At 38.1% G+C, this 25,568-nt stretch overlaps 1 protein-coding gene across 1 annotated transcript in view; it reads right to left on the bottom strand.

Annotated features, from left to right (window-relative positions):
- Positions 1 to 925, bottom strand: part of LOC109819493 — an 8,912-nt gene extending 7,987 nt beyond the window's left edge. Inside the window, exon 1 of the mRNA XM_020385233.1 lies at positions 1 to 925. This exon is cut by the window's left edge and continues 123 nt beyond it. Within this exon, the coding sequence (XP_020240822.1) occupies positions 1 to 784 (784 nt within the window). The 5' untranslated portion in view covers positions 785 to 925.

Genomic DNA, 25,568 nt, shown 5'->3' on the forward strand with positions numbered 1-25,568 from the left:
CCAGCCTCAGATTGAGCTCATTGAGCGAGAACCAATCCTTATCACCTTTCTCCGCAGCCTCCGGCCTCAACCTCTTCAGCTTCTCCCCGAGCTCTTCGTAGCTATACATCTTCACAAAGTCCGTCTTCAATGCTTTCTCTTCCCCTGCTCCTTCCTTCTCCCCCATTTTCTCCCTCATTTCCCTCCCAAATATGGAGTCCGGGAGATTCTCGTGATCCCCAATCAATGAAGGACCGGACGGTGCCGGCTTCAGTCCGATCCTCGGTGGGTCCCCCGGCGACGGCCTGAACTGGCGCAAGCTCTCTCGGATCGAATCGAACGGGCTTCTCCCGCCCTGGGTCCTAAAATTGGGATTTTGGCGGTTGGTGCTTTGCGGGGCATTGTTCTTGACGAGCTCCTGGAATGAAATCGGTCGGCCTTGGGAGGGGCTAGGGTTAGGATAAGCGTTAGGGTTTGACGACCGGACGCGGAACTCGGCAAGATGCTTGCGGATCTCATTGATAGAGGCGGCGGGGGAGGGAGACTGCGACGAGAGAGGCGGCGGCAGTGAGGGTTGTCGGGGATGCGGCGAGGCGGCGCCGTCGGAGATCGCAGGCGTTCCTTGATGTCGCTGAGAGAGAGGAGCTCGGAATTGGGGAGATTGGAGACTGTTGTCGATCTCGGGTTTTGGGTTAGGGTTTGGATCGGAGAAAGAAGGGGTGGAGGAGGAGGAGGAGAAGGGACGGAGCGAGGTTAGGGTTAGGTTTTGGGGCTTGAATTTGAGTTTGAGAGGGAGAGGGGCCATGGAGAAATTAGGGTTTTGGATTTGGGATTTTTGGGGAGAGGTTTTAGGGTTTTGATGGCGAGGGAGGAAATGGTCGGCGTTTGGGGACGGAGCGAATTGTTCGGGGCAAAGTTCGGGGAAGTTAATAATACCTTTTTCACTTTTGCCTTTGGTTGTTTGCGTACCTATACATGCCGCTAATGGATGGTTATTGCCTTTGGTTGGGACATTTTGGGGATAATAGGATAATTCGGGGATTCTATTTCAAAGTGTTATTTATTGGGATAATAGAACAATGATAATAACTTTTTTTGTTATTGGTTTTTTGGAATACTAGTAAGACAATTACATTATTTGGGATAAAATTACTCCACTCATATACAAAAATTTTGTCTCAATAGTAAAAATTTACCCCATCCTCCATATTGGAACAATGTTGCTCCACTTCAAAGGCAATTGAGATAATTTTAAAATATTTTTGTATTACTTAACTAATACATGCTAATTATATTATAAATATATGACATGATATATAAAATATAACATATATTAATATTTTAATAACATATATTAATAATATTATATAATGGTAATTATAGTATAATGTATTTATTATAATATTATACAATATTTTAATAACATATATTAATAATATTATATAATAACATATATTAATATTTTAATAACATATATATAATATTTTAATAACATATATTAATAACATATTATATTTTTGTATAAATAAAATAATGTATTATATTAAATATTATATTATTAAAATATTATATTAAATATATTGATATTATATTATATTAATTATTATATATAGTATAGCATGATAATATAATATAATATAACATAATAATTAATAATAGTAATTTGTAAGTATAGTACAATATATTATATTTTAATATAAAAAAATAATATTTATATTATAATAATATACTAAATAATATACTAAACCAATTAGATAAGTTAATTTAGAAGTAATTAATAGATAAAATTATATTTTAATAATGTGTCACATCATCAATTATCCCACATGAATTGTCAAATCAAAGACTCAAATTATCCTATTATCCCACTTTATTCTACTTTACCCCCACGCAAAATATCCCAAAGGGGTAAAATTGTTCCATTGGAACAATTTTCCTACTTGACCCCAATTTGTCCCAACCAATAATCCCCCTAACTACAATTAATACTACTAGTGTGAATTACTACAGTATCTCGATTCTGCTACAGTATCTCGCCTCTGCTATAGTATTTCCGTGTGCGACAGTAATATTTTTTCAAAAACCGCAGAGTCTTATCCTCTCAAAGGGTTATAAAAAAAAACTTAAGAGAAACCGCTCCCTCAGTTAGTGTTATCTTTTTCTCACAAAAGGGTTCACCCATGAACCCAAGTGAGAAAAAAATAACATTCGCTTAATCATCATCAACTAAGATCTATTCTTTCTCCAAGACACAAGCTTTTCAAAGGAATAACGTCACTATCTTCCACCTTGTCATACAGTACGGATCCTCAACTTATCTCCATTAGCACACGGTCAAAATTCCACTAATAAACAAAAATATGGAGAAGCGAATCTCTTCTCTGCTCGTTTGAAGACCAACTTGAAGATTTAACCATGCCTTCCTCGTCTGATTTGTGGAAAACATATAAGGTATTTAATATTGGCATGTTAGTATTATCAATCATGCAAACGTGGAAAATTTCACCTGAATATTTCTCTATAACTTACATGCTAATTTTAGAGCCTTTTAACTGTTGATATTTGTGAAGTTTGTTATTGTGTCTACCAAACTTTTTTAAATTTATCTTAATTCTACTTTACAATAGAGTTGTGATATATCTTGATAAATTTAATAAGTAATAATAATTAAAAAGTTATAAAATTAACATGTTAATGTCATGCATATGAGAACATTTGGATGAAAATGTTCATGTTTGCACTATTGAGGATACTAGCGTGTCAATTTCAAACAACTTATGATATTTATTTGATCACATCAATAAAAGATTAAATCATTTTATATACATATATTTGTATGAAATCAAGATTACCGTGTTCGCTATAATTTAATTTTGTGTGTTTGTAGATCAAATTGGCTCTGTTCCCTTCCATGCCTTTTCATACTCTTTGAATCATTTTCCATATATTCCCCTCTATTACGTGGGAGATATTTACTCATGAATAAAATAGATAAAGTCTTTTATCCTACTATGGAAATATGAGATCCTTGTAGGCGTCAAAAAATGCTGAAAGATATCCAAATACAGCTCAAGAGGAAATCATCCAAAAAGGCAGAAAAAAAAACAAGTCTTGACTGTCTTGACTGTCTCGCCGTGCGAGACAGACTTGACTGTCTCGCCGCGCGAGACAGTCTTTACTGTCTCGCCGTGCGAGACAGTCTTTACTGTCTCGCGGGCGAGACAGACTTTTACTGTCTCGCCCACGCGAGACAGTCTTTGCTGTCTCGCCGTGCGAGACAGAATTTACTGTCTTGCACGTGAGACAGTTTTCAGATGGTCAAAACTACCTTTGCAACTGCCCTACACGTGGCCACTAACTGTTCAAGAACGTGGGAAACGTCGTGGGCGAGAATCACGTGGATAACTGCCAAAATAATGGAGTTTAAAACGTGGGAGAGCGGTTACAATGAGAAACTGTATTTTCCGAGACAGTATTTACTGTCTCGCTGGGCGAGACAGCAAATTTACTATCTCGCTGGGCGAGACAGCAAACACTGTCTCGGCCGCCGAGACAGCAAATGCTGTCTCGCGAGCACTGTTCATCCAGAGGGTTATAAATACCCCCGAAGGCCATTTTCACTGGGGCTTCCAGCAGAGACCCAAGGCTGATCATTTGGAGCACTTCAGAGCAATCCAGAGCAGAGAGAGAGCAGAGGTGCTAATCTTACGGCCAATCCTTGATAATCAGGCTTTGACTTGATTTCAAGAAGAACGACTATCTTACATCGATAAGATATCGTTTCAATTTCTCACTTCGATAAACGAAGTCAGAATCATAAACCCCTCACGGTTCAATCAGAATCTGTGATTTGGTGGTCCACGAGTCAAAGCACTCCCGGCACAGGCAAAGATCCCACGAAAGCAGTGATCCAAACAACGATCCTGCGTTTATTTTCTCAAGAGTTGTAATTTTCTTTTTGTTGTGTAAAAGAGTCTTATAAAAAGGCTGTTTTCTTTGAACTTATTGTAATCGACCGAAGATATAATGAATTCGACAACAAAACCAACTTTTGGCGAAAACAAACTGGCGACCACAGTGGGAGCCAACGATCTCGCTGCCGAGACCGTCATGTCGCAGCCGATCAAGATTCCAGTTGAATCCATGGTCGAATACGAATTCGACCAGACCAAGTTTGAGGAATATCTCTCATCATCCTCTTCAAGATCTTCATTATCTCGCAAGTACGAGAGGATCTCACAATTGAGGAAGAGTTACATGCCAAAGAAGGCACAAAATGAAGACTCTCGCTTGATTGTTGCTGAGAATTTCATTCGCAACACCTCTGCTCACAATGGCTCTTATCTAATTGAAGAGTCATCGAATCAAAGCCCGCCGGCATTGACGAAAAGAGCTCGTCAGAGACAACGCCAACGCCGTGCTCGCCAAATAGTTAAGGCATTTGAACAAACCGACGGAGTTCGTTATTATGCGGACTTAGAGTCGAGGAAACAACAAGTGGTTTGTTCAACGCAACGACGAACTACTCACGTTTCTGCACAATTCACAACGGAGGAATGGACACTCGTCAAAAGGGCTCGTTCGACCCACGTCGTGCAAACGCTGTTCATGCCCGTGCTCTCTTACAACAAAGACGAGAAAGGAGGAAGGAAACGGTGACCAAAGAACCACCGAAACCCCGCCAAGTTTGGATTCCAAAATCTGGACTTATGCAAAGTCAGCATTCGGAGCCCGTTAAGACCCTATACCCGCAAATGGGTGGTTTTAGACGTGCGACTACCAACATAACCTTGGGTCGCTCAAAGACAAAAATAAATTGTCCTGAGAATGCCAACAAAGTTTTACACCCCCAGAAGAAGACGCACTGTTTTCTTTGAACTTATTGTAATCGACCGAAGATATAATGAATTCGACAACAAAACCAACTTTTGGCGAAAACAATCCTTAATATCACGAACTAAATTTGATATCTGATAGTAATGTGTTCTTTCCCGTCTACTCATTTAATAGGTGAATAATAATTAAGTGAAGATAAAATTGTTAAGTGGACGCTTCTTACATGTAGATGATCAGGAGAGATCACCTCATCGTCAAGGATTATTTTTGCCCTTAACACTAAAAATACTCATTTCTCTGGTCTTAATACTATGCTTTCCATTTATATATACAAGGTGAGAAAGAGACAATTGTCAAATTTGCCTTCTTACGGTACTCTTGTAAGCAGCACACGTTGAGTTCCTAACCCGCCGAGAAAAAGTTTATTCCAACACTATTGAAAAAGTCACTACCTAAAAAGATACCGAGTTCACTCCCCTTCCATCCAACGCATGCATCCATTTTGGACATTTTCCTACGTACGCCAAAGCGAAGGCCTAGTTTACTACGGCTGAATTCTCAAAGCGAAGGCCTAGTTTACTATGATTTCTCGTCGTACACCAAAGGTTACATCTATAAATAACTCAAGCCATTGAATCACGTCCAATCGGAGGCGGCACAACTGAGAGTAGAAATGGCCACCGGAGCAGTCAACGGACTTCTCCGGTGCGTCTTCAATGGATGCATCGCTGCCGCCTCTGACACGGAGATCAGAAAAAGGCCTTACCATAAGAACTGTGGGTGTGCTTTCCATGACAAGAAGGCTCCTTCTGTTTGCAACAAGAAGAGGATCTCCTATCCGATTCGGCGTTGTTCGAGTCATAGAACGCTCGTGGCCGCGGTTTCGGATCTCGACTGGTATCGCGATCGTCGTGTCGTGTGCACGACAGGTGACTATTTTGCCGGCAGGCATAGTTTAAGCTAGGAGGGAGGGGGCATGTTTGTGTCAAAATTTTGTTTTGGATGTGAAATCTTAGTGTTTATTGCTGGCCAAGTGCGCCTTCTGTACAATAATTACTAGCTTTCTGAATGAAACATGGGCCTTGCACATGTGACACACGTGAAACTTTTTAGAATAATGGTATAAATACCTTTTTTGTCAATTCTCTGAATATCTGTTATTGAATTCATAGCCCTTTTTTATTTCTCATGGGGTTTTCCCCTTAGAAATCACATTAGAAACGAGGTAATTATGCGAAAACTATCTTTTAATTTCAATTTATACATAAACCACATTTAAAATTAGTTTTTATTGCAATCAACTACCTCTCAATCAATGTTTTCACTAAAAATCCAAAAGTACCCTTAAAATATTCACATTGAAGGCACGACACATAACTCATTATTTTAGTGTTTATGTCTTATTAGGATACTACTCATATACTTTGAACTTGAATTTGTTATGTTTATTTTTTGTTTTTTATGCAAACTTGACTTGAAAGGTGATTAATTGGAAAAAAGACTCAATTTAAAGATGATTTAGGTCTAAATTGAAATTAGAAGGTGACTATTTTTAAGGGGATTTATAGCACAAAAAAATCTATTAAGGGCTTGTTTGGATTGAGGGGAATGAGGGTGAAGGGAAGTTAGTGGAACCATTCACCTCCATTCACCTTGTTTGGGAACACTTAGGAGGTGAAGTTAATTCACCTCTATTCACCTTGGTTCACCCCCTAATAGTATAAAAATTATTACCCCCCAAATTGGGGTGTAACCAAGGGGAAGGGAATTCCTTTCCCTTCCCTTCCCTTCACTCAGTTTCCCTTAGGGTCTGTTTGGATTCGTAGGGGGTGAAGGGAAGTAAGGGAAACTGAGTGAAGGGAAGGGAAGGGAAATGAAGGGAAGGGAAGGGAATTCCATTCCCCTTGGTTACACCCCAATTTGGGGGGTAACAATTTTTATACTATTAGGGGGTGAACCAAGGTGAATGGAGGTGAATTAACTTCACCTCCTAAGTGTTCCCAAACAAGGTGAATGGAGGTGAATGGTTCCCCTAACTTCCCTTCACCCTTATTCCCCTCAACCCAAACAAGCCCTTAACTTCCCTTCACCCCCTACGAATCCAAACAGGCCCTAAGAGAAAGGAGGGAGATGATTTTCAAACGTGACTCATAAACAAAGCCAAAATATCAAAGAACGGAATTTTTCTAACTCCTTTTTCTTTGCAATTTCAGAGATCAGTATCATTTTGATCGGTCTCTTTCTCCTACAGACAAAGAAATTATGTCGAAGACCCTCTAGAAAATTTGATACAGGAAAAGAAGGAGATGGGGACACCCGAGTTAGAGCATAGTGACATCCTAATTTAGGATTTGATTAGCTCGTTTTTTCACTTTCTTGTAACACTTCCTCTAATTACCCTTTCGTAGGGCTGTCTAAAAAGCCCGTGGCCCGGGCCCGAGCCGGGCCGGCCAAACGGTCATATTTGACCATTTGACCGATTTGCCCCTTAAAACGATCAAAACGGCTAGAATATGATGGTTTTTTGGTCATTTGCCTAGGCGGCTGCCTCTATAAATAGCGGAGGGTTTTCACTTCTTCTTCTCATACCAAAACTCTTCTACTTCTCTCTAATACTCTCTTATACAATATTATACTCTCTTATAATCTCTTATATTTTCTAATACTTTCATCAAATGGCTTCTGGATCTGAATATGAAGAGCAAAATCTATCTCCTACTGATCCAGAAATGAGTCCTCCTATAACAACTACTCCTCCCACCGGTGTTAATCTTGAATCTGGTGGTGACGAATCTGCATCAAGAGCTCCTAAAAGGCCGAGATCCGATATGTAAATTTTTTTTTGAGAAGATAGGCGTCACCAAGGATGAACACGGTAGGATCATCACCCATAAGGCTAAATGTGCATTGTGCGGCCAGATTTTCCAAGCTCATCATAAGAGCGGCACCAACCACCTCAAACGTCATATTGAAAAACACAATAAATGCCATAATCTTCAAGGTGATATCCGACAATCTATGATTTCTCAATCCTTCTCCTCTGATAGTCTCGATAGTTAGAGTTATGACGCTGCCTGAGCCAGGAAATGCGTAATAAGGTTTATCGTTCTTAAAAACCTTCCTTTTAGATTAGTAGAAGATGATGAATTTGAAGATTTGTTTAGAGATAATTTTTATCCTGCATTTACCAAATTTTCTCGTCAAACCTGTCAACATGATATTTTAAAATATTATCAGGAAGAACAAAGAAAAATAATTTCTTATTTTAAAAATTTAAACTGTAAATTTTCTTTAACTTCTGATATTTGGACATCTAGAGTACAAATTGGTTATTTATGTACCATAGCACACTAGATTGATGAAAATTAACAAATGTTTAAAAGCGTTATTTCTTTTATTACAATTGAAGAGTCACATACTGGTATTAATGTTACAAATTTAATAATTGAAGAACTTATGAAACTAGAAATTGATCAACAAATATTTTCTCTTTCACTAGATAAATAATGCAAATAATAATAATGTAACTGTTGATTTTATCAAAACAACTTTGTCATTGCCATGTCATGGTGAACTTTTTTATATTAGATGTATCTGTTATATTTTAAATTTAATTGTTCAAAGAATATTTTCTGAAATTAAACCCATGATAGAAAAGGTTAGAACTATTGCTAATATGCATAATGCTTCTGAAATGAGAATTAAAAGATGGAAACAATATTGTAAAAGAAAAAATTATAAGCTCACACTAATTCAAAAAGATGTTGATCATAGGTGGAATTCCACCTATGCAATGTTAAGTGTAGAAATAGAATATAAAAAAATTATAAATAATTTTATAAATTTTTATGCTTCTAGTTCTAGTTCTGGTAGTAGTTATGAAATAACTGAAGATGAATGGATAATTATATGTAATTTAAATGAGATGTTACACGTCTTTTATGATGCTATAATGTTATTATCTGACTGTTATTATCCAACAATTACTTTAACTGCTTTATAAATTTTAAATATTCAAAAGTTTTTTCAAAATATCGTATGGATAATACTTTTGGATCTATAATTTTTCAAATGAAAAGCAAATTTAATAAGTATTTTAGGCTTATTCCTCATATTTTTGATTTGGGGATTCTTATTGATCCATGTTTGAAGGATATTAGCCTTCGAAGTTTGTTACAATCATTATATGGTGGACATATTATAGACTTAGATGATGGATCCACCCTTACTGCTACTTCTCATCATTTAGCTATTAGAAATTATTTTCAAACATTATATGATGAGTATGCAGGTAGACATGGTGTAGCTGCACAACAATCTATAGCTTCGGTGCCTTCGAGCACAGGCTGAGGTAAAAGTGTAAGTTTTGATAGGTATACAATGGTAGCTGAACTAACTGGTGGATTTGAACTTGGATCAATATTAGAGGTTTCTGAAATAGATGAATATTTATCTGCTTTCTTAGTTAAATGTCAAGAAAATACTTTAGATATTTTACAATGGTGGAGAGTATGTGGATTAGCTTCATATCCTATACTTTCCACCATGGTTCGTGACTTACTAACAGTGCAGGTTTTGACGGTAGTTTCGAAATCCGCCTTCAGCACAGCAGGACGTTTGATCAATGACCACAGGACATGCTTAGATCCGTATATTATACAAGCGGTGATGTGCTTACAAAATTAATGAAGGTACGAGAAGCGAACGCAAGGCATCGATCGGATGGCTGGAATTGAAGATAAATTTGAAGAGTTAGGACTAGCAGATAGGTATAAAGATTAGATAATATTCATCAAATTGTAAATTTTATTTCTTAGCTTTAAATTTATAATGAATTATTTTGAAAAAAAACTGTAAATGATAGTGATATAGGTGAGTAGGTGCCAACCTAGTTGGGATGTACTCATCTATTGTCATGCGACAAATTCTAAAATAAATTTATACTTGTAAAGGATTTACTGATTATTAATAAAGAAGTTATTTTTATCATATTTCATTTTTATAATTTTTTGTACTTGTAAGTTATGTTATTTCAAGTTAGTTAAAAAACTTATGTCATTTTCTGTATTTTTTATGTATATTTTATGATTTATGGGGATTTTTTAAAATTTTAAAAAATTAAAAAAATTAAAAAAATTAAAAAAATTAAAAACATAATAAAAAACAAAAAAACCGGGCCGGCCCGGAGCCTGGCCCGCTCAGGCCCAGGCCCGGACCCGACCCGGGCCAACCGGAAGAATTGGAAGAATCCAAACTGAAAGAATTAGAAGTCACAGTCTAGAGTAGGGCATCCTATAGTTGAAAAAGATCAGTGTGCTTGGTGAAAGGAGACTGGTCATTAGAAGAAAGATTGTCCAAAGCTCGACGAATGGATGAAGAATAAGCAGAAGGGAAAAAGGAAGCAACCATCATCAGAAGCAAATATCGTTATATCGGATGATAATATTTATGATACTTCTATTTATTAGCTTTTTATCAGTCCTATAGGTAACTATTCGGAGGAATCAGAGTGGATGTTGGATAGTTGTGCGACCTATCATGTGTACCCTAGAAGGGAATGGTTCGCCAGTTTTGAGAAGCTGGAGAGTTGTGTGGTGTACATGGCTGATAACCGTGCATGTCAGATCCTTGGGATAGGAAGAATTTACATCAAGATGTATGACGGGACAGTTAGAGAGTTACATGGTGTGAGATATGTTCCTTCTTTGAGGAAGAACTTGATCTCGATTAGAGCTTTGGTTGGAGTGGGTTTTAGAGTTCGTATCGAGGACATGATTCTCGAGTTATGGAAGACTCTCGTATTTTGATGAAGGGCGTCAAGAAGAATAACCTGTACTATTTGATTGGGAATACAATGACAGGTGGAGAGCTGGTGATTTCTGTTGATTCGACTAGACTGCGACATTTTGGGCTTTGTCATTCTAGTATTGATTTGGAGATGGGTGCACAAACCTGTAATTTGAAGTCCAGTGAATACTTTGATGTGAGCAAGAAGACTGAGGTGAAGTTTGACACCTCTATTCACCGCACGAAGGATCTTTTCGATGGTGTTCATGTGGGCATTTGGGGACCTTCTAAGGAGGCATCATTGGAAGGTAGTAGATGTTTTGTTTCCTTTGTTGGTGGTTGTTCTATGTATGCTTAGATTGCAACCAAATCCCGATTGGATAAAGTCCTAGTAGTCTCCAATAGATTGAAGAAGTGTGAGATTGGCAGAAAGGTGAAGGTACTTCATTCTGATTTTTTGGTGGGAGGTACAAGAAGGACCTGTTTTTACATTTGAACCGAGCTCACGGTATTTTGAGACACTTCGGTGGAAAGAAAATCTTGGGACAACGAGATGAGATGGCAGATTTGGTGAGTTGTTCCTTGTTGGAGGAGGACCGACGTTTGATGTCGAGCATTGATTCTGGTATTGAGGCTTCGACATATTTAGGTCATCTTGGTCATAGGTTGTCGACTGCTGCGATTGGAGGTAAAATTTCATTGGATGTTTGGTCTGGTAGTGTCATTTCGGTTGAGGCTTCAATGAGGGAGCTAATTGACTCTTAGCAGGTGGAGAGTTTTGGACAGACCTTAGATGTATCGCAGCGGGTGGAGAGTGATGCTACTCCACATTGGGTGGAGATTACTCCACATACTCCAGATCATACTGTATTATTTGGGATTACAGCTGAGGTGACACAGTTAGGGGATCATTTGGATTTGGGTGCAAATGATGAGTTGCTTGATTCGAATGCAGCTAGTGGATATGATTTGGATACGGCCATTGATTCACCTCAGATGAAGATGTTTGATTTGTTTCACTTTGGGGCCATTTGGAGAGCTATCAGTCGCATATTTGTTAGTGAAGAGTTGAGAATTTTTTTATTTGATTGAGGGCCTTTGGAGGTCAGTTGGGGGAACTACGTGAATGCTTGATTCCTTTGACAAGAGGATATATATGTAGTCTTTATGATGCAGACAATTTGATGGGTTGATATCGACATTTTGGAGTTTGTTCACATTCTCATTTGGGTCTTGACTTGTTGTGGATGGAGTCCGTTGTCGTGATTTTGTTTTACTTCGTACTGGACGCAACAAGTATGACATTTGGTTTGGTTGGTGTCATCTCAGTTTTGGAAAAACTTCACCGAGGTGGAGAATTGTAGAATTGGAGACGAAGGCGATAAAGTTCGGGAAAATTGAAGCAGGAAAACATTTTGGATGCTGCACGGTCGACCGCGAGTGGATCTGCGGTCGACCGCGAACGTGCACGAATACAGGAAAAGTCTCTGGACTTTTTGTGGTCGACCACGAGTGGCGTTACGGTCGATCGCTAGACCCTGTAGTATTTTTTTGTTCTTTGTCGATTGGCCCATTCGACCGCGACTGGCGCAACGGTCGACCTCTCCTTACCCAAGAGAGTGGGATTCGATACCATATCCGACAAAGTTCAACCTGACCAACTTCACGCCATTCGACGGGAAGGATTCGCCCACTCAGCATCTGATCTACTTCAAGTCTCATTTGGACATGATCTCCGGCAATGAAGCCCTGATGATTCGGTAAGAGATTTGTTTGAGATGTTAGTTGAGTGATCTTGTAATCTCTACTTTGTACTCTCTTTCTCTATAATGGAAACTCATCCCTTTTTGCCCTGTGGACGTAGGCAATTTACCGAACCACGTTAAACTTTGTGTTTGAGTTGGTGCCATTATTTTGGATTGTTTTTGCTTTCTCTCTCGACATCTGTGTTAGTTTTCCGCCGCGCACAACAAAGTGATCACCTCATTGCCAATGATTTCCCCCTTTTTACTATCAAAGATACTTTTTTTCCCTCTTCTTAATGCTTTGCTTTCTATTAATATACAAGGTGAGAAAGACACAAATGTTAATTTATCTTCTTAATAGTCTTGTAAGCATACACATTGAGTTCCTACCTCGCCTAGAAAAGGTTATTCCAACCCCTTTGAAAAGTCGCTACCTAAAATTCCAAATTCACTCTCCTTCCATCCAACGCATCCATTTTGTACATTTTCCTATATACGCCGAAAGACTCCTCATAGAATCTATGGCTGAATTCTCAAAGCAAAAGCCTAGTTTCCTATGATTTCTGGTCACACACCAAACGTTACACCTACAAATACCCCTCACACCACAAGCCTTTAAAGCGGGTCGAATCGGAGGCGGCACAACTTAGACTACAATGGCCACCGGAGCAGTCAACAGACTTCTCCGGTGCGTCTTCAATGGATGCATCGCTGCCTCTGATACGGAGATTAAAAAAAGGCCTTACCATAAGAATTGTGGATGTGCTTTGCATGACAAAAAGGCTCCTTCTGTTTGCAACAAGAAGAGAATCTCCTATCCGATTAGGCGTTGTTCGTGTCATAAAACGCTCGTGGCCGCAGTTTCCGATCTCGACTGTTATCGCAACCGTCGTGTTGTATGCACGGCCACGGTTTCGGATCTCGGCTGTTATCGCAGTCCGCGTGTCGTGTGCACGACTGATGGCTGTTCTGCCAGCAGGCATGGTTTAAGCTAGGAGGGAGGGCATTTATTGTGCCAAGTTTTTGTTTTAGATGTGAAATCTTGGTGTTTGTTTGGTTGGGTAAATGCCCATTGATATACAATAATTACTAGCTTTTTAAATGAAGCACGTGCGTTGCACACGTGAAAATTTTTAATATGATAATACAAATTCCTTTTTTTTTCAACTCTCAATAAGTTTCTAATATTCTTGGTAAATTGGGGTTGAGTATTTGAATTTAGAGCCTTTTTATTTATTAATAAAAAGTAGAGAGATGATTATTCAAACGTGGCTCATACAAAGAGTCAAATATCAAGAATGGAATTTTTTAACTCCTTTTTCGTTGCAATTTCAGACATCTGTAACATTTTGATCTCTTCCTCCTACGGAAAAAGAAATTATATTGGAGACCCTCTAGAAAATTTCATACAAGAAATGAAGGAGAGGGGGACAAATGTTTGAAAATAGAATATAAAGTTTACACTACTCAATACAATATTCTAATTATTACATTGATATAAAAAATTGATGATCATAATGAAACGAGAGAGTGCTATGAAATAAACTCAAAGATGCCGACACACTTCTAATTATACAATCATTTTCATTCTGGTATGACACTATAACTCTTCACAGGAGTAGACACCCGAAATAGAGCAAAGGTGACATCCATGCACATTTTGTGTCTATAATCTTTAGTTAATAAATTTTCCGGGCACTTTGCTCATATTACTAAAACTAAAACAAATGATATGTTATTAATTTTGATTCCGGTGTTCCACTGGTACCATATATTATTTTAACTGATTTGAATTGATGACGAGACACTTAAAATCCTATTAAAATCCTATTGTTCTTTAATGGCACAATATTCTAATTACACTAATACAATATGTTTATTACACTAATTTAAAATTGATAATGAGACAAATTTAGGGGCTGTTTGGTTGCCTCTTTTAGAGGCTGAATCCCTGTCAAAACTAACAAAAACTGTCAGTTTTGGCAGGAAATCTTGCAAAAACGTCTTTTTAGAGGCGTTTTTGGGTGATTTCCTGCCAAAACTGACAGTTTTTGTCAGTTTTGGCAGGGATTCAGCCTCTAAAAAAGACAACCAAACAGCCCCTTAGCCTAACGTTTCTTATTCCGATTATAAAATTAATAATGAGACATGAATTCCCTTGTCGTTCCTTAACATACCATTTCCCAAGTCCAAGTAACTCATTCCTCTAGTAGTTAAACTTCCGCTTGGATACCATGGTGTTTTACTTATTTTCATGGTGTTTTTGCCAAAAACAAAACACCATGCGTTTGAAAATCATGGTGTTTTTTTAGCTAAATCACGCTAAAAAAAACACAACACTTATTTTAAAACACTTTTTAGGGGTTTTAAGTTTGATGTTTTGGTTTTGAGTTTGAGAAGGTGTTAATATAATATCTAACATAATATATTAAATGTAATTAATATAGTGTTATTGTCAACATGCTTATTATATTATACTATACTATATTATATTATAGTCAATTTAATATATTAGTAATATTTATTAAATAATATAAAAATATAATAAATAAAATATCTTATATAATAATATAATAACATAATAACATATTAAATACTAATATTTAATATGTTAATAATGTATTATATAATAAATAAATAATAATAAAATATAAATAAACTAATAAAAATAATAAAAAAGTTATTGATAAAATATAATAAAATATAATAATTATATAAATAATATATTATACAATAGTATAATCACATTAAATTAAAAATAGTAAATATTATATTAATAATAAAATAACATTATTATAAAAATATTAATATAATATACAATATTATATAATATAAAATAATTTATAATATTTTAATTTATTATAACATAATAGTAATAATAACATTATTAATAATATTATATTATATGAATAACATTATAATATTATATTATATTAATAATAGTATAACATTATATTAATAATAAAATAACATTATTATAAAAATAGTAATATAATATAGAACAATAACAAATTGATATACCAACATAATTAAATATATAATTATTTAAAAATAATATGTAATAATTATAATATAATAATAATTATAATATAATATAACTTATTAAAGTACAATATAATATTATAATACATTATATAATATTATATTACATTATATTTAATACTTATAATACTATAATAATGTAAACTAAATATTATAGTATTTTATTATAATTTATATATAATATATTAATAATATGTTTAATACTAATGTTATAATGAGTCAAACTACTGTTAACCAAAAATACTTAATATCGTGTTTTGAAAATATTTTAAGGAAAAAACACAACACTATGGTGTTTTTTATAAAAACACAACAAGTAAAACACTATAGTATCCAAACGAAGTTTCTTTGGGAGGTTTAAACTTTGTACAAAATTGTGTCTGGTGCTTTTGTAATTTCAGTTGAATTTATGTGCACATTTTTGATTGGAATGTGCATATTATATGTGACAATCAGTTTACTAATTTAGGTGACTGGATTACTATATTGTAATCCATCCTTTTTCTAAAAAAAAAAAAACTCATTCCTCCCTTTTAAACTCAATTTCCTTGCAATTTCGGAGCTCAAAAATAGCATCTCGATCTCAACGCGCCCAACACGTGTACTGCCCATGCTGCTTCTTTGTCCTCATTCATTCGGCAGCTGACCGACCTTCTGAACTCCACACCACAAAGTCACAAGTCAACAGCCCACCATTTATGACACCGTAACTTCTTTAATTCGTCTCCAGCAAATTGCTAGCCGCTCCCCAACTGTACTCTTCGTTAGCATCGAACCCCCCATATTAATATATAAACCCAACTCTGCTAGCGGAAACGTAAAACTAAACATTTGACGCAGAGACAAAAGCGATGGCAAGCGCTTGGTACGCGAGCGGGCGCGCGTTCGACGCGAGCATCTCGTCGGTCGACACCGAGATCAGGCGCAGACCTTACCACCGCAACTGCGGATGCGCGATGCACCGATCTCGCTGCCTCGCGCACGAGCAGTGCGGCGCGCGGGTCTCGTATCCAGTGTGTCGGTCTTGGGGCGGGGCGTCGGTGATGTGTTCGTCGACGCAGCGTGCGGTTTCGGATGACGGTGTCGATGTTCAGGGTCGTCGATCTTCTGGATTTTAGAGAGGAGAAAAATTAATGATTAGTGCTTTGGGTTAAGTACTATCTTAATTATTGTTTCTTTTTTGATTAATTCTTCTTTGGAAGAAGTAAGATGTACGTAGTAGCTTTTGATATATTAAAGAAATTAAACTTTTTATGCTGCTGTTGATGATGATGATGATGATGATGATGATGATGTAGGGGATGAAATTTGGGAATTTTGTTCTTCCCCTCAAGATGATCAATTAACCTCTACATAATTAACAAGTTTGTACAAGGATAAATTTCACAAAACCCCATCTGGCAACGAAAATTTTTGAAAATTTCACATAACCCTTGAAAGTTTCGAATATCTAGAAACTTCTTAAACGTTTTAGTTTCTTCAGTTAACACCCACGAAAGTGTTACCTGCATCAATTTCGAGTTTCGAAGGAAGAATTCGCAGAAAACTGCTTTTGGAGACAGGGAGCTCCCAACTGTGAGCGAACATGAGCATAGAGGAGGAAGAAGAAAGAAAACTGATTTTAGGGTGAAAAATATAAAAGATGACATGAAGCTTTTTTTTTTAGAAAAAAAAATGTAGGGTATTTTAGTTTTTCTGACAGCATGCGTTTTGCATTTGACATGTTAGAACTAAACGATGCCAGTTTTGAAAGTTTTTTAACCCTTACTGGGAGATAAGTGAAATTTCAAACTTTTTGGGGCTAACCGAATGGCGCCCAAACTTATCGTGGATTTTGTGACCCTTTGTATAATCATGATATCAGCTGTACCAGGGTATCAAAAGTTGTAGAATTAACATAGTATGGTCGTTACGGGTGCAAACGTATTGGATACGGTTGGGTTTACCTACTACAAGTATAGATATGAATAGACAAATGTCTTGATAAGAAAAGCTTATATTCCATCTTTACTGGAATCGATATGGATATGAATGCAAATATATGTGCGGATTTACATGAGGGTATACACATGGTCGTGAAGCAGATATGAGAAAATCTTCATATGATACAAGAGAGTTTATTAGTATTCCGTTATCTTTGAAAAGCTAATATTAGATATCTTGATCATCACAGTTAACCTCAAGTCCATTAATGTAAAAATTTAAGCAATTGCAATACCTACATTACCTAGAATATTTCGGATATATGAATCCGTATAATGTCACAACATATCTATATTCATAGACATATACTATCAGATATGGATATTTAGTAACCATATCCATGTAAGGATACAGTTACAAATACATATTCAGATACGAAATACTTGTTTGCACTCCTAAGTACAGTTATCCATAATTAGCCGGTAAAAATATTAACAAGTTGTATTAAAAACACCGGCCTCTCCCCACTACTTTTTGACCGTGTTGAGGATCCAAATCGTATAACTACATGTGGTGTGGGGGCCACCAGCCACCATGTTCTCATTGTTCAGTAGCATAAGGCCACGTGAGGAGATGAGATAGTGGGGAAACCGCGTGAGGAGTTGGACTTGAGCAGGCCCACGAAGAGGAGGCTCACGTTCCGCTGTTTTCCCCCATGTTCTGCTGCTTTCGTGCTCTCATATAAAAACTGAAGCTAGGTTTTTTTGTTTGCGGCTAGGGCGTGAAAAAGAGGTGCGGCTGATTCTTCTTTTTGGCGGCTGCAGAGAAAAACGCGGAGTGCAAGGTGATTTCTTTTGCGGCTGCGTGAGCAAGGGTGTGCAGGCTTCGTGAAAAGAAAGAGCCGACTGTTTGAAGAAGATTTTGAGCAGCCCTTTTAAGGGTTTGAGCATCCTTTGAAAGAGTATTTGTATGAGGGATTTGAGAGTTTGTTTGAGGGTTTAGATTGAGTGATTGTAAACCCTAGTTGTATCTCTCCCTCTAATAGTAGATCCCCCCCCTCCTTGCCCCGTGGACGTAGGCAATTTGCCGAACCACGTAAAATTTGTGTTCTTGCCGTGATTTGTAATAGCTTGTAGGTTCCCTCGACAGGTCAGTCCTAGAACTGATGAGAGGAAGAGCCGATATCTCAATTGGTTGAGATATCCGCTTCAGATTCTTGTTTCTTTGGTGAGACGGGAATTCTTATCGATCTAATCTCTCTTGTTGTGCTGTCGAAGTACTGCCAAAATTTCCGCTGCGCACAACAAGTGGTATCAGAGCTCCAGGTTGGACTTGAGAGCTTGTTTGAAGGATTCGCTGAAGGATTCTTATTTGAATATTAGATCGACAACATGGGTGAAACAAGCACATCGGGATCGTCTCTTACGAAGACGATACATAGTTTGAGCATCAATAACATGAAGATTGATGTTCCGAAGTTCGACGGCAAGATTAATTTCGGTTTGTGTAGGTGTCAGGTTATGGACGCCTTGGACGCTCAGAATTTGGAGGAGACTCTTGAGTTACAAGAGAAACCTGCCGATATGGAAGCTAAGGTTTGGAAGAAGATGAATAGTAGGGCGTGTGGAATTATTCGGTCATGCTTGACGCCGGATCTTATTTATGACGTGATGAACGAGACGTCGGCGAAGAAGATGTGGGAAACACTCAATGAAAAGTATCTTACTAAGAGCATTAAGAATCGGCTTCACTTGAAGAAGAGGTTTTACCAGTTCAAGATGAAGAGGGGAGTTTCCATTAGGGAGCATGTTAACAACTTCACAAAGCTACTTTCAGACATGGCCAATGTGGATATCATGGTTGAGGATGAAGATAAGGCGATGCTACTTTTGTGTTCGTTACCCGAGGATGATTATGATACTTTTGTCTTAACTATGATTAATGGAAGAAGTGCTGTTAGTTACAAGGAGGTGACCTCAGCGTTGGTGAATTATGAATTGAGGAAGAGTGTGGATGAGTCCTCCGAGAAGGCATCGGGAGATGCATTAGTAGTTCATGGTCGTGGTTCAAACCGAAGCAGAAGGTCGCAGTCTAGAGGTGCACATCGTGGAATTCGTAGGAATCAGTGTGTCTTTTGTAAAGATGATGGACATTGGAAAGCCAAATGCCCAAAGTTAGATCGAGCCGAGAAGAATAAGGGGAAAGCTGTACAAGCTTCAGAGGTGAATGTTGTCAAGAATAGTGGCGACAATTCAGATTCAGATTCTTCGGGCTATTTATTGTCTGCACTACCGCCAGTTTGTGTTGCCAACTCTACAGAGTGGATGTTGGATTCGGGTGCTTCATACCATATTTGCCCTAGGAGGGATTGGTTCTCCAGCTTTCAGAAGTTGGAAAGAGAGGATGTTGTGCTCATGGGTAATGGACATGCATGCTCTATTGGTGGTATTGGTACCGTTCGTATTCGGATGTATGACGGAGTGATTCAGGAGTTAGAAGAAGTGAGGTTCGTTTCGCAGTTGTCGAAGAACATCATTTCGCTAGGAGCTTTGGTGGCATCTGACTATAAAGTGACATTGGTGGATGCACGTTTGAAGGTCACATCGGGGTCCATGATTGTGATGAAGGGCATCAGAAGGAGCAATTTGTATTATTTACTTGGAAGCACGGCGATTGATAGGGAGATGATGACTTCATCTGATTCGGCTAGACTGTGACGTTGTTTGATGCTGGGTTATTTGATTGGTAATACCGTACATAGGTTATTGAGGAGTGCTTTGACCTGCAGTTTGGAGTCCTGTGAACCCATTGGTATGAGCAAGAAGACCGAAGTGGAGTTTGGCACTTCTATCCATCATTCGAGGGGTCTTCTGAGGGGTGTTCATTCAGGCATTCGGGGGCCTTCCAAAGGAGCATCATTGGGAGGTAATAGGTATGTGTTTTCCGTAGTTGGGGATTGCTCTAGGCATTGGTGGGTTGCAACCAAGTCCCGTTGGTGTAAAGTCCTAGAAGCCCGCAACAAATTGAGGGAGTGTATTGGCAGAAAGGTGAAGGTACTTCAGTCTGATGTTAGAGGGAGGTACAAGAGGGACCTATATCTGTATTTGTACCGAGCTCACGACAATAGGAGACACTTCATTGGTGTGGAAACTTTTAGGTGACGTGATGAGATGGTAAATTTTGGGACCTGTTCCTTTCTGGAGGAGGATAGGCGTTTGATGTCGAGCATTGGCATTGGTGTGCAGGCTACGACATGTTTGGGCCATCTCATGTATAGGTTGCCGACTGCTGCATGTAGAGATTTTAGATCTGGTGGAGCTGCTTTAGATTTTGGGTTACGCCGGATGTTTGCCTACCCAGCACTTGGTCACATCGTAGATGTGAGATTTGATCCGATAGCACATTTAGGATTCAGATGCGTGTTTGATTATCAGGTATTGGCTTCTGATTTTGTTCTGAGCAGGTATGTCACGTTTAACTCTCGGCAGGTGGAGAGTGGTGATCAGATCTTTGGGACATCACAGCGGGTGGAGAGTGATGATACTCCACGTTGGGTGAAAACTCCAGATCATACTACATCATTTGGGATTCTAGCTGATGTGACACAGATTGGGAATCGTGTTGATTTGGATGCAGATGATAGGTTGATTGGTTTGAGTGCAGCTGATAGATGTAGTCTGGATATGGCCGTTGGTTCACCTCAGATGGAGGTGTTTGATTTGTCTCAATTTGGGGCTATTGGGAGTGCTATCAGTTGCAAATCGTTTGGTGATATTGAAGAAGAGTTGCAGACTTTTCTATTTGATTGAGGGCCTTTGGAGGTCATTGGATGAACTACGAGAGGCTTGATTCCTTGGGCAAGAGGATACGTAGGCAGTCTTTATGATGCAGCCGATTTGGTGAGCGACATCGACATTTGGGGTGAGTGTTTGCACTCCCATTTAGGTCTCAACAAGTGAGGTATTTGGTGTAGTCGGTGTAGGCTCAGTTCGATTTGGTGAGCGACATCGACATTTGGGGTGAGTGTTTGCACTCCCATTTGGGTCTCAGCAAGTGAGGCATTTGGTGTAGTCGGTGTAGGCTCGGTTTGATTTGGTGAGTAGATACCGACGTTTGGGAGAGTGTTCGCACTCCCGTTTGGGTCTCGACTTGTGTGGATGGAGTCCGTTGTCATGAGTCCGTTGCCGTGACGTACTGGATGTAACAAGTGAGACATTTGGTTTGCTTTGGTGTCGGCTCAGTTTTGAGAAAAACTTCGCCGAGGTGGAGAATTGTGGTGTGGGGGCCACCAGCCACCATGTTCTCATTGTTCAGCAGCATAAGGCCACGTGAGGAGATGAGATAGTGGGGAAACCGCGTGAGGAGTTGGACTTGAGCAGGCCCACGAAGAGGAGGCCCACGTTCCGCTGTTTTCCCCCATGTTCTGCTGCTTTCGTGCTCTCATATAAAAACCGAAGCTAGGTTTTTTTGTTTGCAGCTAGGGCGTGAAAAAGAGGTGCGGCTGATTCTTCTTTTTGGCGGCTGCAGAGAAAAACGCGGAGTGCAAGGTGATTGCTTTTGCGGCTGCGTGAGCAAGGGTGTGCATGCTTCGTGAAAAGAAAGAGCTGACTGTTTGAAGAAGATTTTGAGCAGCCCTTTTAAGGGTTGGAGCATCCTTTGAGAGAGTATTTGTATGAGGGATTTGAGAGTTTGTTTGAGGGTTTAGATTGAGTGATTGTAAACCCTAGTTGTATCTCTCCCTCTAATAGTAGATCTCCCCCCCCCCCTTGCCCCGTGGACGTAGGCAATTTGCCGAACCACGTAAAATTTGTGTTCTTGCCGTGATTTGTAATACCTTGTAGGTTCCCTCGACAGGTCAGTCCTAGAACTGATGAGAGGAAGAGCCGATATCTCACTTGGTTGAGATATCCGCTTCAGATTCTTGTTTCCTTGGTGAGACGGGAATTCTTATCGATCTATCTCTTGTTGTGCTGCCGAAGTGCTGCCGAAATTTCCGCTGCGCACAACACTACATACATGTTTATGTATATTTCCATTAGGATTCAATAACTCTTTCTTCACTGTTAGAAGACTGAAAGATACAAATTGACATTTCAATTGAATATACACTAGGACTCTGCTTTTCCTACTAGAAACCAAGTTAGTAACTAGAAACCAAGTTAGTAATAAACTATTTTAACTTCTATAGTACTCAGCTATTCTCTATTCAACGCTCAATTTTTTTCCCACTTGCTCCTCCTATTATCTCTTTTCAAACATCCATTGCGATCAAAGGTTGAGGATCATTGAGGGAAGAATTACCTTTTGATTCTAAAGTTTTCTGTGACAATCGTGGCTCACTTGACATACATAAAGAAAGAACGTAAACAAAAGAGAGCTAGCAACAAGAAGAAAAAGACAGCAAAATTTGGAAAAAAAATGCTGAAGGGGCTGGGATTTCCAGACTGTTTGATTAACAGGATCATGGTATGCATCTCTAGTACATTTTCAATCTCCCTAAATGATACTCTCCATGGATATTTCAAAGGTCAAAGAGGTTTGAGACAAGGAGATCCACTCTCTCCCTATCCATTCATATTGGGCATGGAATACCTATCTAGAAGCTTGGATATGCTAAAGAAGGACATGCTCTTCAAATATCATCCTAAGTGCAACAAGCTCAAATTCACCCACCTCATCTTTGCAGATGACCCGCTACTGTTTGGTAAAGGAGACATTTACTCGGTTCAAAAACTGTTTCAGTGCATTGAGAATTTTAGTGAAATCACAGGGCTTGAAGCCAACCAAGATAAGTCCTCTGTTTTCTTTGGAGGAGTTGATGATGCAGTTAAAAATCATATCATTAGTTACCTTGGTTTCAAAGAGGGTATATTACCAATTAAATATCTTGGTTTTCCTCTCATTAGTAAAAGATTGTCTTATGCTGACTGCTATCCTCTAATCAACAAAGTTACTAATCAGCTCCAGTTAGGGTTAAAACTTAAGAATCTCTCCTATGCTGGCAGATTACAAGTTATAAAGAGTGTGGTTTCGTGTGTATAGGTATTCTGGACTTCTAATTACATTCTACCAGTCAAAGTCACCCGCAAGATAGATGAACTATGCAGGAACTTTTTGTGGGGCAAATCAAATAAGACTTGCAAAAGTTCCTTTAGTGGCTTGGGAAAAGGTTTGCATGGGGAAAAAGAAAGGAGGCTTGGGTGTTTATTCAGCCTCATCTTGGAACCTGGCAGTTGTTTTAAAAACCCTGTGGCATATTGACATCAACATCACTCTAGATCAAGTGGGTGCACAGAATGTGTCTGAAGCACTGTGATATATGACAAGTATCTGTTAAAAAGGAGATTCTTAGAATTGGAAGCAAATGTTGAAACAAAGAGATAAAGCAATTCAATTCTGCGGAGGAATTGAGGGCTTGTTGCATCTTCTACAAACCTATTCTAGGGATTCAAAAATTCAGGTTTCTACTTTATATCATGCCCTCTCCACACCTGCTCAAAGAGTGCCTTGGTTTAATACTATTTGGGAGAATATGTGTTATCCTAAACATTCATTCATTGGTTGGTTAGCTATTCATAACAGATTGCTCACTCAAGATAGATTGTTGATTAGAGGGGTAATCAATGAAAACAAATGCTGTTTTTGTTTAGGCAGAAGTCTGGAATACCGCAATCATTTATTCTTTGATTGTAGCTTCATAGGAGAGGTGTGGAACTCTATTATGAGCTGGTTGCAATTTAATTGGAGGTCTTGTGATTGGAGGCTTCTACTTGATTGGTATTGCACTAGGGTGAGAGGTAAAGGATTCAAACAAAGAATTAGAAAAATGACTCTCTTGGCTACTATCTACAGGATTTGGATTGATAGAAACACAAGGATTTTTCAGGAAAAATGTAAGAGTTTGGAGCATCTAGTAAAGGATATTAAGATTGATATTCTGTCTACTAATCTCAATTTGCCTCTAGTAGATACAAATAGAGAATGGCTACTCTCTTTGTAGAGTTATACATGTAAAGCTCATTCTTTAGACCCTCGTTTCAGTTTTGATATCTCATTAGTTGAAATGGGATTCTTGATGTATATAAAACTCTCCATTTGGTGAATGAATAAAATCTCTTCATTGACCAAAAAGGAAAAAAAAAGACAGCAAAATGAAGTAGAGGAACCAAAAGAAGAGGTCAAGCCCACATGAACCGAGGTAATTATTAAGTTTGCATTAATTTCTCTTTCTCATTATTCTTTTTCTTTTAGGGTGACGAAACTTGCTGTTAATTACCTTCTTATCACAGACTGGAGAAAAAGAATTTTTTTCTTAATGCTTAAAAAAACCAATTTACTCAATGTGTTCTCAGTTTGTAATTCTGTTCAATTCCTTCTCCATGTTTACCTGTCGTAAAGGACTAGAACCAAATTTTGCTAGAAGTAATCAATATTTGATTAAGAAACCTATGTACTAATACTCATAAAATTACTCACTATTCGATGTTAAATATACTGTCTAGTAAGTTACTAATTAAAATCTGACCTCTATCTTTTGCAATGCAGCAGGTTACACCCGGCGATACAGTGTTGAAATTAAACTTAAAATCAAGATTAACAAATGTTCAGAAGAAGAGAGAGGGAAAGATGTTAGAGAGGGAAAGTGCAAAGCTGATGATCATATATAATAGATGAAAACGCGGATAATGCATGTGAAGACACTTGAGGAAAAATATCGATAACCTAATCACATCTTGGTTCTTCATTGCAATTCTTTTCTTAATTAATCATGTCTCAGTTTCCATACTAATTCAAATTTTGTTGCGGTATTCAACGTGTGAAGAAAAGTCTGAACCTACGATGGAAGTCTGTGAGCAGACCAAAGCATCGATCAACTTCTGCATCATTCCCCCATCAAACAGGTGTTGGATTTGAATCTGTTACCTCCCGATGATTTTTGAGAGATGCCGAAGAGACTGAATGATTATTTTTCGGTGTTATTCTTCTTTAATTTGTATGAATAATTACAGGACGTACTACTTCATGGATTAATTTACAACAGTGAACTAATTTGTGCCACTGTTTAGCTTTTTCCCCCCTTCTTAAGGAACCCGGTTAGCAATGTGTAGAAAGGCACTCTTGCCCTTTTTCTTTGTTCAGTTGCAATAAATTTTCAGAAATTTGCTTCTGTATATTGAGAACTATGTTGAAGTCAGGAAATACGGATATATATATATATGTATATATATATATAGCTTTTGCCTAATACGTGTACAC

Source organism: Asparagus officinalis, chromosome 8 (genome assembly GCF_001876935.1).
Source record: "Asparagus officinalis chromosome 8, Aspof.V1, whole genome shotgun sequence".
NCBI classification, from domain to species: domain Eukaryota; kingdom Viridiplantae; phylum Streptophyta; class Magnoliopsida; order Asparagales; family Asparagaceae; genus Asparagus; species Asparagus officinalis.